The sequence below is a fragment of the Meriones unguiculatus genome, chromosome 16 (genome assembly GCF_030254825.1).
Source record: "Meriones unguiculatus strain TT.TT164.6M chromosome 16, Bangor_MerUng_6.1, whole genome shotgun sequence".
Classification (NCBI taxonomy): Eukaryota; Metazoa; Chordata; class Mammalia; order Rodentia; family Muridae; genus Meriones; species Meriones unguiculatus.
The window spans coordinates 577,667-593,786 of NC_083363.1; the positions used below are offsets into that span (position 1 = coordinate 577,667).

The following is a 16,120-nucleotide window of genomic DNA, read 5'->3' on the forward strand; positions in this document are numbered from 1 at the left end:
TCTTTTAGTTTTAAAAACTGTATTTATTTTGTGGGGTGGGGAGATGTGTGTGTGTGACCTCACACACCCATATATGTGTGAGGTCAGGGGTCAGTTCTTTTCTCTGTCACAGGAGCCTCAGGCTTCAAACTCCTTCAAACTCCGGAGGTCCGGCTGTTTAGCCACTAGCTCTCACCATCCCCAGACAGGCCTTTTATTTCTCACTGCGTACATGCTTCCTCTTTATGTCTTGTCTTTATCCATCATCCGTTCCCCCTGACGATCCCTCTACTCCCCCTGACGATTCCTCTACTTCCCCTGACGATTCCTCTACTCCCCCTGACGATCCCGCTACTTCCCCTGACGATTCCTCTACTTGTGAACTACTCTGAAGCACCAAGGGATTAGGAAGAAAGCCAAGCAAATGACCCAGGATTTCCGCGCATGTAAACAATGTTTTTTCGCACAAGTGTTCCAGCAGGCTTTCCTTTTCCCTAAAGCAGTCATCACAAACAGGGCAAGAAAAGATCGTTGGCTTCCTGGGTGTGTTGGATGAGTGGGAGGGCTCTTCGCTGGATTGACCCTTGTAGTGCAAGCTGATGTGGGTTAAGAAACAGACCCTCTTGATAAAAGTTACGGGACAAAAGGGGCAAGAGATCGTTATTCTTGTCTGCCTCACTACAGCAGTTTTGGCTCTGACATCCAGGCAAGAGGCCATGCCGTTACGTGCCTTCGCCCTGGCCACTGGTCCCTGAATCACTTTTACATGCCTGAGGATGGGTGCTTGGGATCCAGGTGTAGTAGGTGGAACGGTATGCTGCTGGTTGCCAGCCACTGGCTTCCTGTTTTGGTGTACCTTCAGGTGGCGTTTGACCTCAGACTGATCCCGGAAGCACTTTCCACACACAGGGCACGCACGGGGCTTGAAACCTAAATGAATGCGTCGGTGACGGCTCAGTCCGGAAGCATCACGGTAAGTCTTGTTACAGATATGGCAAGAGAAAGGCCTGTCTTCACTAAGCGGGGGCTCGTGGCTAGCAGCCCTCTGGGACATCGAAGGAAACTGGTGACTAAGGAGGAAGGCACTCTTTTTGAAACATTTGCCACACGTCAGGCAGAAAAGGAGTGGTCCACCCTTGAATACTCCTTTGCAAACAGAAGCCTCCTCTTCATCAGCACTCTCCTCATCTTTCAGATGTGCGCCAGGTTCTTGAGGTTTCTGCATACTTGCTATGGTAGAAGACAGGAAAAAACACACTTCACTATGAGAATTCCAATACAAGGTTTGCACTCATACAAGTCACTTTTTCTTTCCCAGCCTTTAAAACTCAACCATTCACCCTTGAACCTTATATAGAAATAGGAAAAACAAATTAATAATAATAGCAGCTAATAAAAATTTCATAAGAGTCTTCTATAGTCTCAAATATCTAAATAGTGACTTATATATTTGAAAACAATCTTCTCACTCTCAATATTGCTCATATATATCCCTGCATGATGAAGCAAGAATCCTCCCCTCATCCCTGATTTCATATGTGTCAGCCACAGTACAAAAATCATTAAATGGAAAGTTCCCTCCTGAAAAGACTCATAGAACTTTTTAATGTAGATTATAATTATTCTATCTTATAGTTAATTTATTACTGTGTCTAGTATTAAAAAAAAAAAACAACAACAACAACTCAGGAGCTGGGGATATAGCTCAGCATTAGAGCACTTGCCTAGTATACACAAAGCCCAAGGTTCAGTCCCCAGAGCTCTGTAAAACAAACACATAAATTTGTGGTTGTTGCTTCAGGAACCACTGAGACACAGCCCCTTCAGGTATCAGGACTCACCGCCAGTGCTGTGGAAACGAGTGTTCTGCCAGTGAGCTAAATCTCTAGCCCAAGGGATGACTACTATATGATGCAAGTTGGGAGTCAAAAGTGATGATTTTAATTATTGCATTGGAATAAGCAGCACCACACCAGGACTGTCTCAGCAAACTGGGAAGTATGGCCAACGTAAATTAACATTCCTATCAATTCCTCATTCTCACCTCAGGAACAAGCTTAGCCTTCTCCAGCTCAACATTGTCAACTTTGTTTCTCCACTTTTTCTTGGGAAGAACTTCTTAATGAAAGGGTAACACTGGCAAGCAACACACACATCACCTCTCCAGTTCTGGAAACTAGATTACTTGTTTTCAGCATTAAGTCGGTGCACTTAAAAGTTTGATCTCAAGTGTTTTTTCTAGTCCCAAGTCTAACCAGAATGGAAAGATATAAAGATATTGAAATGCTATAGTGAGCTTTGATGCTCACCATTCTGGGATTGTCCTGGGTCCTTTTTACCTCTCTTCTTTGCAGTTGTTTTCAATTTTAAAATCTCACTTTTATTATTGCATGTGTGCAAGTATACATGTTACCACGTGCTTGTGGAGGTCAGTGGATTGTTTTTTTCCTTCCACCGAGTTCATTTCAAATTCTAATTGTGAGCCTTGATGGTAGGCACTTCCAACCTCTGAACCATTTTGCTGACACTTGGTCTTGTGAGATGATTGCAGCCTCAAATACAGATGTGAGCTGCCACACCCAGCTTCTTTTGTAATTCTTACCTGTTGTCTTCAGGGGATAGAGACTCGAACTCCTCTGTTCTTTTCCTTTCTACATGGTGTTCTAATATGGTTTAGGTAAATATTTTAGCTGTGAGTGGAGCCATATTTTGTGGGGTGGGTGGCACACTTTTGTTGTTTTCGACAAATTCTCAGTATACAAGGCAATCTGGCTCTAGATTCTCTCCACCCTTTCAAATGAAGAGATGTATTACTAAGACTGTGTGTAGTGTGGAAATGAAGCAAACTGGTCCCATGCTAAGCCCCTTTATGTCTTATGCAGACCAGAGGCAATCTCCTGTGCACTTGCTTTAAGAACATTAATCCAGGGCTGGGGAGATGGCGCAGCAGTTCAGTATACTTGTTGGTCTTGTAGAGGAGCTGGATTCTGTTTCCAGTAACCACATGGTGGCTTACAACCACCCATAACTCCAGTTTCAGGGGAGTTTTTTCTCCCCATGTACCTTTGAATTTGCTATGTAGCTGAGAATCACCCTGACCTGGTCTTCCGACCTCTACTTCCAAGCCCCGCCCACCATTCATGTTTGCATTTCTTTTACTTTTTACCCCTGAACTTTGTGACTCAAATCTTTCAGACATAAAACTAGGGACCAACTCTGATGTGTCCGAGCAGAAAATACAACCATATAGTCTAAGGCTACAGGACAGGGAGAGTGCTGGGGGTATCTCAGTCTCTTACCCACAAATGTCAGGTTCTTGATGGTTTCTGACATCACTGTCTGGTAAAGGGTCTTCTGTGTGGGTGTCAGACATTTCCATTCTTCCTGGGTGAAGTTCACTTCCAAATCCTCAAAAGTGATTGTTATCTGGATCAGCTGGGCAGCCTTAGAACATAAATAAGACTTGAAGTGAGTGGGGCAACACCATCTTCTCCAATTCTGCTTTGCGTCTGCTCAGGACTTTTAGGCCCTAAGCCTCTGCACTGTCACATCTGCCCTGGCAATACCTTCAGGGTGCTCTGTGATCCTGACCACAGCCTAAGTGCATAACCAAAATCTGTTGAGTGTACACATACTACACGTTCCCCTAACCTATACCTGATGACGTGGCTTTGCCTTTCTACGTGATTAACTGCTGACCCCTGAGCTTCCATGCCAAGAGTTTTTACAAGGCACTAGCCTGCTCCTGGTCACCAGCTAAAATAAAGGATTCTTATTTGACCTTATATGTATGGTGGTGTGCAACTTTCTCATCTAGACTATAAAATACTGATTTACTTTCAAGATTTTGAGAATTTATACCTAAGAGAAAGATAATACCATGAGTGGAAAGAACAAGTGTGAGGAAGGACACAAAGCCAGAAAGAAAAGGATGGATGCAGAAAAAGGAAGAAAGAAATCTCTGAACTAAGAAGAGAAACGAAGTAAAATTGGTTGCTACTCTGATGAAATCCATGAAAGGATCCCAGCCAGGGTGGTATGGAAGATAGAAGAAAATCTTGAAATTCCTCTTTTATCCTACTGTTGGGTCTGGGATAGTCTGAGGTTCTATTATATCCACAGGCAGGTAGAAGCCTCAGGGAGTCTAGGCCCTACCATATCTCCACCACGTTTCCTCCCTTCTGCTGCTGGATTTCACTGGTAGTCTTAATCTTTTTGTTATATGCATGTGTATCTTCCTCTGTCTTTCTCTACCTTTTATTTTTCTTTGAGAAATCTCTCACTGAACCTGGAGCAAGGCTATCTGCTGCACCTAGTTTTTTCTTTCTTCCTTTCTCTTTCTTTCTTTCTTTCTGTTGATGATGATGTTTTGATGTGGGGGCTGAAGACACCAAGTTGGGTCCTCATGTTTGTGAAACAAGAACTTATACACTGAGCCATCTCAACTCCTCCACCATCATCTTTCTTCTGGGCTTCCATCAAGTAGATAACATACTACCTACCCTATGGAGCAACACGTGTTTAGTGGCATCTATTTCTGGTCACTGAGATTGATGGGCTCCTTGTGACTCTCTGCCTTCCAGGGACTGGGAAGAAGGAGAGTTTCTGCAAGGGCCCCAGAACATGGTGCTGCTTCTTGTAACAGAAATTTCTACTCTAAGAGACGGTCTTCTTTAATTGGTCAACTGTCCAAATTCTCCTCTTTCACAACTGACAACTTTAGTTCCCTCCAAGCCCAGGCCATACAGTTCAGGGCTCTGGTTACCTCCTCTTCCTTAGCTGCCATTGTTTGTAATGCCAGGCTGGTCCTAGGTGTTTTGCCTTCTATTCCAGACTGCGTCTAGCCACTATTTGTTGGTCCCCACTTCTAGAAATCTGAGGTTAGAGAAAAATACATAATATCAGACAAAGGAGAATAAGAAACATGTGCTTCCTTTGCACGCAGTTACTAAGTTCCTGCCCTGTGATGGAGCCTTCTTGGCAGTACCAAGTGTGGTCACAATGGTTCCATCTTAACAGACTTCAAGTGTAGGTGGTAAGTCATTTGTCCCAGGACATTTGATCTGTGAGAGGTTTGTTGTTGTTGTTTTGTTTTTTTAATTCTAGACTCAGCACCACTGAAAACTACATACCTAAACGTGTCGAGTAACAGAGTCCGTCTCTTCATCCTTTCTGATTTGATTTCGTTGGAAACATGGGAGTAAGTATCTCTTCCAGAACCAAAAATTAAAATACGGGTTCTGTGACCTGAATGTGTGTATGATATTCTGAGGCTCAGTAGATGAGGGGCCTGTTCACAGTAAGCAAGTGCTGTACCACTGAGCCTTCTATATACCCAAGCTCTAGCTAGGACTTAGCCTTTTAACACATAGATACACCATTCACAACGGAGCTGTTCCCTGATGACCTCGTAGGCTGAAACCTACAGAACCTCATTGCTTAGCAACACGGCACACTGTAGCGTGTGTGTCCCCTCCCAGAGAGTGCAGCCTGTGGCCGCTACACAGCATGAAGAGGCTGCCAGAGTACTTGCCCTCATACACCACACAGAGCTAGTCTAGGGACAAGTTTGATTTCTTAAACCCGCAAATAGAAACTTTACTGAGTGATTACGTCTTTCCCATCATCTGAATCATCTTCGGTCTTGGCATCGTGAGTCAGGTTATCACTTGTACAACCAGACTCCTGTAAAGCACAGTGACAATAACCTGACAGCATTTAAGGTCCTTGTTCATTCTGAAAAAATGTATGCTCTGATTTAAAAGGACAAAGAAGCCGCCTTCCTGTGACAGACAGTCACCCGTTTCCACTTCTCCTCTCCCTGTGCTAAGGAAGCGCAAAGGCTGAAAGCTTGTTGCCCTTCTCCTCTCAATTCTTTAACAAGAGTGAAAATACCAGCAAGGAACAATTGCTAACTCAACCCCCCAAAAGTCACCAGGAAAGCTGCGTTCCTAGGGTCTGAAGGTGATTTTCTTTCTTCCTTTGAGACTGTCGCTTGTCGCTTGAAATGTGCAGATGTGGTCCTGTCCCCCCCCCAACCATCCACATTCCACACAGTTCTATGTTAGCGCCTTCCGGACCTGCGCTCAACCGACAGCTACTGCCTCCCTTCACCCACCTCCTCCCTCATTTACCTCCGATTGTACTTTCCTTGGTCCTGGAGCCTTGAGAAAGGAAGGAGACCGAGTAAGATTTGGCTGTTAATTGGCAGCAGGTCCCAAGTGGGTTCACCTGCACCCTGGCCTGGCCCGCCCTTCGAGAGGGTATGTTCGGCCATCTCTCAATCCCGGGCCCACTTCTCCAACTAAAACCCATTTACGGTTTCGGAAATCTGAGGAGTAGGGCCAGCCCCAGTAATACTTGCTTGTAACCCCTCCGCTCAGGATGCCGAGACGGGATGATCAACCTCAAGATATCCTGTCTGTCTGTCTGTCTTCCGTTCTGAGACGCCGCCTCTCTCACACACACAGTTTGGGGAGAAATGCTCGCACACCAAATGCTTTGCTGGATTTGCCTGCCCCCAGCCCCGAAACCCCGGGGATTCAGCCGCGCGAGCCTTTCCACCCGGTGGAGCGGGTCGGGGAGGCTTCTTCAGGCTCCGCCCGGGGCCCGCACGCTCTCACCGCGGCCGGCAACCCGGCACGGAGCTCCGCAGCCCGCCGTCCCCCGCTGCACTGCCGTCCAAGCGCTGCTCCTGGGGCCGTCGCCTTGGCCCGCGCACGCCCACGCCGGTTCACAACCCACCAAAGGCCGGGAGCGTTCGAGCCTGAACCAGAAGGAAGGCGGTGCCGCCCGAAGTCAGGAGTCCGCTACGCAATCCCTCAATTCTGATCCGCTTTTAACCCACCTCAGGTGGCCGGGGCCAAGGTCAGAAAGGTAGGCGAGAAGCCCAATGCCCGCGCGCCACGGCTCCTCGCCCCGCCCACGGTCTATCACCACGGGTCTCACCTGCGCTAGGGAATCCCACTTCCCAAGATTAAGTATTTGCAGCCTGGGGTGAGGCGCAGGGGTGTGTGCGGAGGGGGAGGGGAGAAGGGACCGGAGACTGAACCTGGATAATTCCAGTACTAGGCAGATGGAATTGAGTTCCTGGCCAGCCCGGCCGCACAGTGGAAAAAGACACAACTACTAAGGCTTTAGCTCTCTCCTGGTGAGACCCGAGGAAAACTGGAGCGCTTCGCAGACAAGCGAAGGAACCAGGAGCAACATTTAGTAAATACCAAGAAGGCACCCAAGGAGACTCAACAGACACATACGGGGCTCTGTAGTTATGGGGTGACTCAGTAGTTACAGGGGAGTCCAGACGACCCAAGGCATTTTCCAGCGCAGACCAAAAGTTCCCAACCGCCTGTAACCAGGGGATCCCACACTTTCTCTGTCCGTATGTGGCATACACTAACAGACACACGTGAATAAAAACGATATAAAAAAATGCAGACAGCGCCTATATCACACCAGGGGCAATTCTTACTAACCCATCACGCCCCAAATTCACTGCAGTCTTTTCTTTTTTCTTTTAATCAAGCTCAATTGAATCATAACACTCAGCCCTTATCTGTAGGCTCAAGCAGCCAAAGCACAGAGTAGGTGGGAAAGCGTTGATAAAACACAGTAGGTGCTAGGTTGAAGCAATCATGTACGTTACCGCTGCCTTTAGACTACATGAGACAGGGAGGCAGTGAGGTCAACGGGCTCGCTTTCCGTCAAAATGAAGAAATGACTATTCTCCATCCTGGCTTCAAATTAATTTATTCACAAAACTGGGCATCCATAGTTAATTGATTTAGTTTGATCTTCAATTTTAAATAAACTCATCTGTCTGTCTGTCCGCCTTGCATCTATTTGTTTATTTATTCTGAGGCAGGGCCTTGATATCCAGCCCAGTGCCTCACCGTGAAGCACACACCTACGCCTCACCCCAGGGAGCAGGCCCATGCTGGCCTTGACTTCCTCTCTCCTCACTGGACTGCAGTACCTGCTTTCGGTCCGTAGCTCTTGAGGTGAGGACAAGGATGTAGCTGAGAGGAGCAAAGTCCCCGGTTGCACAGGGCATCTGGCCCACCAGGGAGCCCACGCACACATTCTAACACTACAGGAAACGAAGCCCTTACAACAGTTCAGGGGTTCATGCTGGCCACTCCATTGCCACCTAGACTCTTCCCATCCGTTTGATGTGCTCAGAACCTTCGAGAAAGCCCCGGTGCATTCTTCCCCACCTTCGTCAAGCTCAGCAGCCTTCCTCCTGCCTTGGAAAAGCAGAAACCTGTTTTGCTGATGTCTAAGAAAGGCTTCTGTCTATAAATCCTTGGTAAACTTCACTCTCATAACCCTGGACTTGTCTGACTCTTCAGTTTCAGTGCCTCTACACTAAGTTTTCCAGAGGCAACTTGATTTAGAGAATGCAGACTTTTTTTTTTGGCTATGAAATATGATTTTTTCACTACTAAAAAGAACATCTCTGGGGTGTGGCGGTGCCTGCCTGTCATCCTAGCATGGAAAGGTGGATGAAGGAAGATTAATGTCATCCTCAGCTACATAGTGAGTGCAAGGCCAGCCTGGGCTACCTGAGACTCTACCTCAACCAGGAAGCCATTAGATGTGTGCTTTACCATTGCAGACTTTAAACGCCAGGGATCCCCTGCCAGAGTGTGGGCTCAGACTATAGGCCTAATTATGTTGAGAAACCTGAATAGGGAGCCAGACATAGTCACACACAAGTGCAAGCCCAGCACTTGAAAGGCTGAGACAAGAAGATAGCAAACGTTAAGTAAAGAGCATCCTGCTCTACATAATCAGCCCCAGGCCAGCTTGGACTATGAGATCCGTTTTTAACAGTTAACTTGATGAATTGAGAAATACTTCAGAGATTGATAAAGCACATATCTGGGTATGCATGTGAAGTTATTTCTAGAAACAATTACATCACAAATGTTCTAACCTATTAAGGAATTTAAGTCAGTTATGGATTCAAAGTTTGAATAGACTGATCCAATGGAAGTGGTAGAGCTGTGGAAGCCAGGGCCCGGTTTAAGGAAGTATGCCACTGGTAGTATGTACTTGGAGAATACATCTTGCCTTGGCCCCTTCCTGTTAGTGTTCCACTCTGTTCACTGTCATGTGAACTGCTCTGTCTTCCCATGTTGAACCCTCTCTGACATGATTAAGTGAAGCTTCTAAAACTGTAAGATATTTTCTTCAGAAAGAAAGCAAGCCGGCCAGAGAGGGGAGGGAAAAAGAAGGAAGAGATGGGGAGCAGGGGAGGGGAGGGAAGAGAAGGGAGGGGAGGGAAAGGGAGGAGAAGAGGAGGGGACAGGAGAGGAGAGGGGAGGGGAGGGAAGGAAAGGGGAGGGAAAGGGAGGGGACAGAAGGATTTAAATATAGGAACTCTTTGGGCCTGGATTCACATTAGTATAACAAAATCAGTTCATGGACCATGATGATTTCTTGCAGAAATTGTCTTTTAGCAGGATGTTGGTGAAGGCCCTGGGCATGTTGTTTTCAGTGCTTGTGGTCCTCCCCCCTGTATTAAATCAATCAAACAAACAAAAAACAGCCAGCAAAATGGTTCACTGGGTAAAAGCACTGTCCACCTTCTTAAACACCTGAATTTGAATCCCAGAACTTGCACAGTGGAAAACAAGAACCAACTTGCCCAAATTGTCTTCTGACCAAGTTTGTGGTCTCTGTACCTGTGCTGGAGAGTTCTGTGTCAACTTGACACCAGCTAGACTCCTCTGAGAGGAGGGAACCTCAGCTGAGAAAATGCTCCATAAGATCCAGCTGTAGGCAGGCCTGTAGGGCATTTTCTTAATTAGTGATTTTTTGGGGAGGTCTCAGCCCATTGTGGTGTCACCCGTGGGCTAGTGATTCTGGGTTCTAGAAGCAAGCTGAGCATGAGGAGCAAGCCAGTGAGAGGCACCCTCCATGACCTCTGCATCAGCTCCTGCCTCTAGAGTCCTGCCTGTGTGAGTTTCTGTCCTGACTTTCTTAAGGATTAACACTGATCTGGAAGTGTAAGCCAAATACACCCTTTCTTCCCCAACTTGCTTTTTGGTCATAGTGTTTCGTCATAGCAGTAGAAACTAACACAGCAGCTATGTGTGTTTACCAACCCCTAAGCAAATTACTGCAGCCCCAGCAGCTCTGGTGTTGACAGTATTCACAAGGGAAGCACAGAGAGGCTGAAGTCCAAAATATGAATATAGCTGCTGATGCAGTCAGTGTATAATACTTGGCTAATGTATGGAAACCCTGGGTTCCAGGAAACCAGACCATGCCGGAGGTCTGTTCTTAAAAGGCAGAGTCTGTCCTTTATTCTCCCATCCCACCCCCAGCCAACACACACTGAAGCAGAAAACACCTTGATGAACAGCCAGATGCTATCACGTGCCTGTAATCTCAGCATTTAGGAGATGGGCTTGCAGCACACTTGGAGCAAGCTTGGGTTACAGAGAAGGGCCCTGTTTAAAATCACAAAACAAACAAACAAAAACCATAACGCTATAAACGGCTAACCTCCAGAATTCTTAGCTGTTAGTATGCTTGGAAATTATAGAAACCGAATGACCACAAAAACATTCAAAAAACCTGAAGAGAAACTGGACAAATCTTTGTTCATCACTCAAATACTCCAGACATATAAAACACAATGAAAATATAACTTATTTTAAAATGCTTTGATATCTTTTTTCTCATGCTTTCCGCCTTTCATAACCTGACATTTCAGTGGGTCGCTATCTGTGTGAAAAGCTATCTATGTTTCTAGCTGGAAGCTCTTAGCCTGCCTCCAACAGAACCACCCCTGAGGTACTGAAGCCCGGACTAGGCTTCCTGTGGCCCCTTCTTTCTGGTTTCCACCCACCGTTCCTTTAGGCCTCCCTCCCAGTCTCAACTTCTCCCATTTTGACTTCTGGGACCTCCCCGTCTTCCCAGGACAAAGCCCTGGTGGTTCTGGCTCCTCCTCCATCTTATTTGTGGAAAGTTCGGGGCGGCTTCCCAGAAGGAGAGAAGTCCAAGTACAAATGGGAGCTACTACTAGCTGTGCAGTCAAGCTGGAGACTTCTGTCGGGAGCCAGGGTCCGCCCTCACTCAGTGGAGAGAACGCACGAGTTTGTGTGGAGGTAGGAAGCATTCAGACTCCGAACCTGACTCTGCTCTGAGTTCTGGGTCTGGTATAGTACAGCTGAAAGCCAAAGGTGACCCTGGGCGAGTTTCCGCAGGAAGCTCTCAATACCACGGCCACACGAGGGCGCTGCTGCTCTATCCTTTTAGATTGTTTCAGGGTTGTCTGGGAATCAGCCTGGAATGATTACTGACCATGGACAAGGGTATAGTGGGATAAACACGCTTCTGAGAGCCCAGCACTAGAGCTCTTAGAAGCAATCCTGTCATATCTCTGAGTATTTCTCTCTCCAACCCCTCGATGTCAACAGGAAAACCGAACGGATTTTTTTGTTTATTTGTTTACTTCCACTTTGTGTTTCCTTTCCGAGGGTAAGGGTTAGTGAGGTTAGGGTGAGGGTCAGGGGTCGCACAAATGAATACAGAACCAGGGAATTCAACCCAGAGCACTTGCTTAGCGAGTGAACAACACTGGCTGTCCCATGAAGACTGTTTTCTAAACATGAACTATTAAATTTTAGAATGTATGCGACTAGAGAGGTGACTTAGAGGTCAAGTAAGTACTGCTCTTGCAGAAGACCTGAATTTGATCCTCAGCACCCACATCGGATGGCTCACAACAAGCCTGTAACTCCAGCTCCTCTGTCACAGATACACATAAATAAATCTTAAAAAGAAATGAAACTTAGAATGCTTTTATATTTCCAGAGAAACTGCAAAGGTGGTACTCCAGTTTCTCTGTTTGAAACCTTCTGCTGGGCTGGAGAGACAGCCCTGAGGCCAAGAGTATTGTCTGCTCTTGCACAGGACTGTTTTCAGTTCCAACATGCACATCGTGGCTCACAATTGACCTCTGACCTTCAGGGGCACTGCAGGTATGTGCTTCTTATGAACTCAGGCAAGCACACACATGTACATAAAAATACATCTCATCCCACTGAAATCAGGGACAAGGCAAGGCTGCCCATTGTCTCCATATCTCTTCAACATAGTACTTGAAGTCCTAGCTAGAGTAATAGACAACTAATGGAGAACAAGGGGATACAAATTGGAAAGGAAGAAGTCAAAGTATCACTATTTGCAGATGATATGATAGTATACCTGAGTGACCCCAAAAATTCTACCAGAGAACTCCTTCAACTGATAAACACCTTCAGCAAAGTGGCAGGATCAACTAGATCAACTAGAAAATTAAAAGCCTTCCTGAACACCAAAGATAAAAGGGCCGAGAAAGAAAGTAGGGAAACAACACCCTTCACAATAGCCACTAATAACATAAAGTACCTTGGGATGACTCTAACCAAGCCAGGGAAAGACCTGTTTGAGAAAAACTTCAAGTCTCTGAAGAAAGAAATTGAAGAAAACATCAGAAGATGGAAAGATCTGCCGTGCTCATGGATTGGTAGGATTAACATAGTGAAAATGGCCATACTGCCAAAAGCAATCTACAGATTCAATGCAATTCCCATCAAAATACCAACACAATTCTTAACAGACCTTGAAAGAAAAATTCTCACTTCATATGGAGAAACAAAAAACCCAGAATTTCCAAAACAATCCTGTACAACAACAGATCGTCTGGAGGTATCTCCATCCCTGATCTCATGATATACACAAAGCAATAGTAATAAAAACTGCGTGGTACTGGCATAGAAACAGACTGGTAGATCAATGGAACCGCATAGAAGACCCAGAAACAAACCCAACACATATGGATACTTGATTTTTGACAAAGAAGACAAAACCATACAATGGAAAAAAGACAGCATCTTCGACAAATTGTGCTGGTCTAACTGGATGTCTACATGTAGAAAAATGTAGATAGATCCATATTTATCACCCTGCACAAAACTAAAGTCCAAGTGGATCAAAGACCTCAACATAAAACCACACACATTAAATCAATTAGAAGAAAAAGTGGGGAAGACCCTAGAACTCATCGGCACAGGAAACAACTTCCTGAACAGAACACCAACAGCACAGGCTCTAAGATCAACAATCAATAAATGTGACCTCATGAAACTGAAAAGCTTCTGTAAAGCAAAAGACACTGTCATCAAAACAAAATGACAGCCTACAGACTGGGAAAGGATCTTCACCAACCCTACATCTGACAGAGGGCTAATATCCACTATATATAAAGAACTCAAGAAGTTAAAAAGCAACAAATAGAGTAATCCAATTTAAAAAATGGGGCACGGAGTTAAACAGAGAACTCTCTGTAGAGGGTTGTAGAATGGCAGAAAAACACTTAAAGAAATGCTCAACGTCCTTAGCCATCAGGCAGATGCAAATAAAAATGACCCTGAGATTTCACCTTATACCCATCAGAATGGCTAAGATCAAAAACTCAAGTGACAACACATGCTGGAGAGGTTGTGGAGAAAGGGGAACCCTCCTCCATTGCTATTGGGAATGCAAACTTGTACAACCACTCTGGAAATCAGACAATTAGGAATAGTGATTCCTCATGATCCAGCTATACCACTCCTAGGCATAGATCCAAAAGATGCTCAAGTACACAACAAGGACATTTGCTCAACCATGTTTGTAGCAGCTTTATTTGTAATAGCCAGAACCTGGAAACAACCCAGATGTCCCTCAGTTGAAGAATGGATACAGAAATTGTGGTACTTTTACACAATGGAATACTACTCAGCAATTAAAAACGAGGAAATCATGAAATTTGCAGGCAAATGGTGGGACCTAGAAATGATCATCCTGAGTGAGGTATCCCAAAAGCAGAAAGACACACATGGTGTATACTCACTTATATAGACCTATAAGATAGGATAAATATATTGAAATCTATACACCTAAAGAAGATAAACAAGAAAGAGGACCTGGGGTAAGATGATCAATCCTCACTTAGAAAGACAAATGGGATAGACATTGGATGTAAGAGAAAACAACAGGACAGGAGCCTACCACAGAGGGCCTCTGAAAGACTCTACCTAGCAGTGTATCAGAGCAGATATTAAGATTCATAACCAAACCTTGGGCAGAGTGCAGGGAATCATATGAAAAAAGGGGGAGTTAGTAAGACCTGGAGAAGACAGGAGCTCCACAAGGACCAAATATATCAGGGCACAGGGGTCTTTCATGAGACTGTTTCTCCAACCAAGGACCATGCATGGAGATAACCTAGAACCCCTGCTCGGATATAGCCTATGGTAGCTCAGTATCCAAGTGGGTTCTCTAGTAAGGGGAACACGGACTATTTCTGACATGAACTCACTGGCTGGCTCTTTGACACCCCTGAGGGAGGAGCAGCCTTAGTAGGCCACAGAAGAAGGCATTGCAGCCAGTCCTGAAGAGACCTGATAAGCTAGGGTCAGATTAAGGGGAGGAGGTCCTCCCCTATCAGTGGACTTGGAAAGGAGCAGGGAGGAGATGAGAGAGGGAGGCTGGGATTGGGAGGGAATGAGGGAGGGGGCTACGGCTGGGATACAAAGTAAATAATGTGTGATTAATATAAAAAATAACAATAACAAATTCTTATAAAAATACATCTCACATCATCATACATTTGTAATTCATGAAACTATATGGACACTAAGTTACAAATATTTTGTTTACCTCTTTAGTTGTTACTAATGTCCTTTTTCTTTTCTAGGACATTATCCACAGGTCAGTCTCAATTGATCTGTAAGACTCCTCTGGCTGTGACAATGCCTCTGACATTCCATGATTTTGATAACCCTGGCACTTTTGAGGAGGACTGGGCCAGCATACTGAAGAACGTCAGCTGATTTCAGTTTGACTGGGACCATGCAGGTAAGAAGCCCAGAGATGTGAAATGCTGCCCGCACCGCATGGAGCTGTGCACCCTGCTCTTGGTGTGTGGCCACTGGATGTTGTATGGTAAGTTGCTTAGTTTTAGAGAAACTACTGACTGTCTGGAATAGTGGCTGTGCTATTTGTAACCCTGTCAGCAAGGAATGAGAGCTTCTGTTGCCTATAATTCTTACTAATACTTGCTACAAAATTTCTTTTCTCATTTCTGTGACCAAATGCTTCACAGGGAGCTACACAGGGAGGAAAAGCCTATTTGGCTCACAGTTGAGGGAACAGTTTACTGAGGCAGGGAAGACAAGGCTACAGGAGCAGCTGGCAGTGCTGTTGGTGGGAGCCTGTTCACATCTGGGTGGGTCAGGAAGCAAAGAAAAAGGGATGACAGAGCTCAGCTGGCATTCTCCTTTTCCATTTTCATTCAGTCTGAGAACTAGGCCTGTGCCATTCACATTCAGGCGGGACTTTGTTTCTCTAAAATGTATGCCCAGAAGGGTGCTTCCTAGGAGATTCTGAATTCAGACAACTTGATAAAGAAGATTAATCATGAGGCTGGAGAAATGGCTCAGCAGTTAAGAACGCTGGCTGCCCTTCCAGGTGACCTGGGTTTAATTCCCAGCACCCACACAGCAGCTCACAACTGTCTGTGACCCCAGTTCCAGGGGATGCACCAATGCACATAAAATTATATAAAGTAAATTATTTTTAAAAAAATTAATTGTAAGTCTATCCATGTCAACTTTACACCCAAACTCACTTTAATTCATAATATCCTGCAGCTGTGTGCCCAGCATCTATGTCTGGTGTCTTGTGGCAACATTCCGGCTTCTCCAGCTCCGCCATCTGAAGCACTTGTGGCCTGTCTTCCAGTCTGGCTCCACCATGTGCCTTCTGCTTTTGTTGTTGTTCTGATTGTTTTGAAATAGGTTCTCGCTGTGTCACCCATGGTTGGCCTAGATCCTGAGACAATGCCTCTTGCCTGACCTCCACAGTTTCAGAATTACAGGGAATGAACTGTGACATACCTGTCAGAAATCTGAGTCATGGTTTGTTTACCTTAAGAATTTGTTGAAAGATTTAAACAAGCTTTTCAGACATGTTTGTATTAGACCTGAGTATAATTATTTATTTATTTCTTATTTTTATTTTTCACACTGTGGTCAGGAACTCACATCCTGGAATAGACAGAGTCTGAACCTCAACAAGAACCACTGAGAAACAATATCCA

General features: G+C 45.3%; 1 protein-coding gene across 1 annotated transcript; it reads right to left on the bottom strand.

Annotated features, from left to right (window-relative positions):
• Nucleotides 1-34: 34 nt before the first annotated feature.
• Nucleotides 35-8,032, bottom strand: Zfp57 (ZFP57 zinc finger protein). Its single transcript, XM_021659997.2, has 5 exons — nucleotides 7,942-8,032; nucleotides 6,603-6,745; nucleotides 5,593-5,664; nucleotides 3,279-3,423; nucleotides 35-1,209 (listed from the first exon to the last, which is right to left on the bottom strand). The coding sequence occupies exons 1-5, from the start codon at nucleotides 8,030-8,032 to the stop codon at nucleotides 236-238; spliced, it is 1,425 nt and encodes a 474-aa protein (XP_021515672.2). The 3' UTR covers nucleotides 35-235.
• Between the last annotated feature and the right edge of the window lie 8,088 nt (nucleotides 8,033-16,120).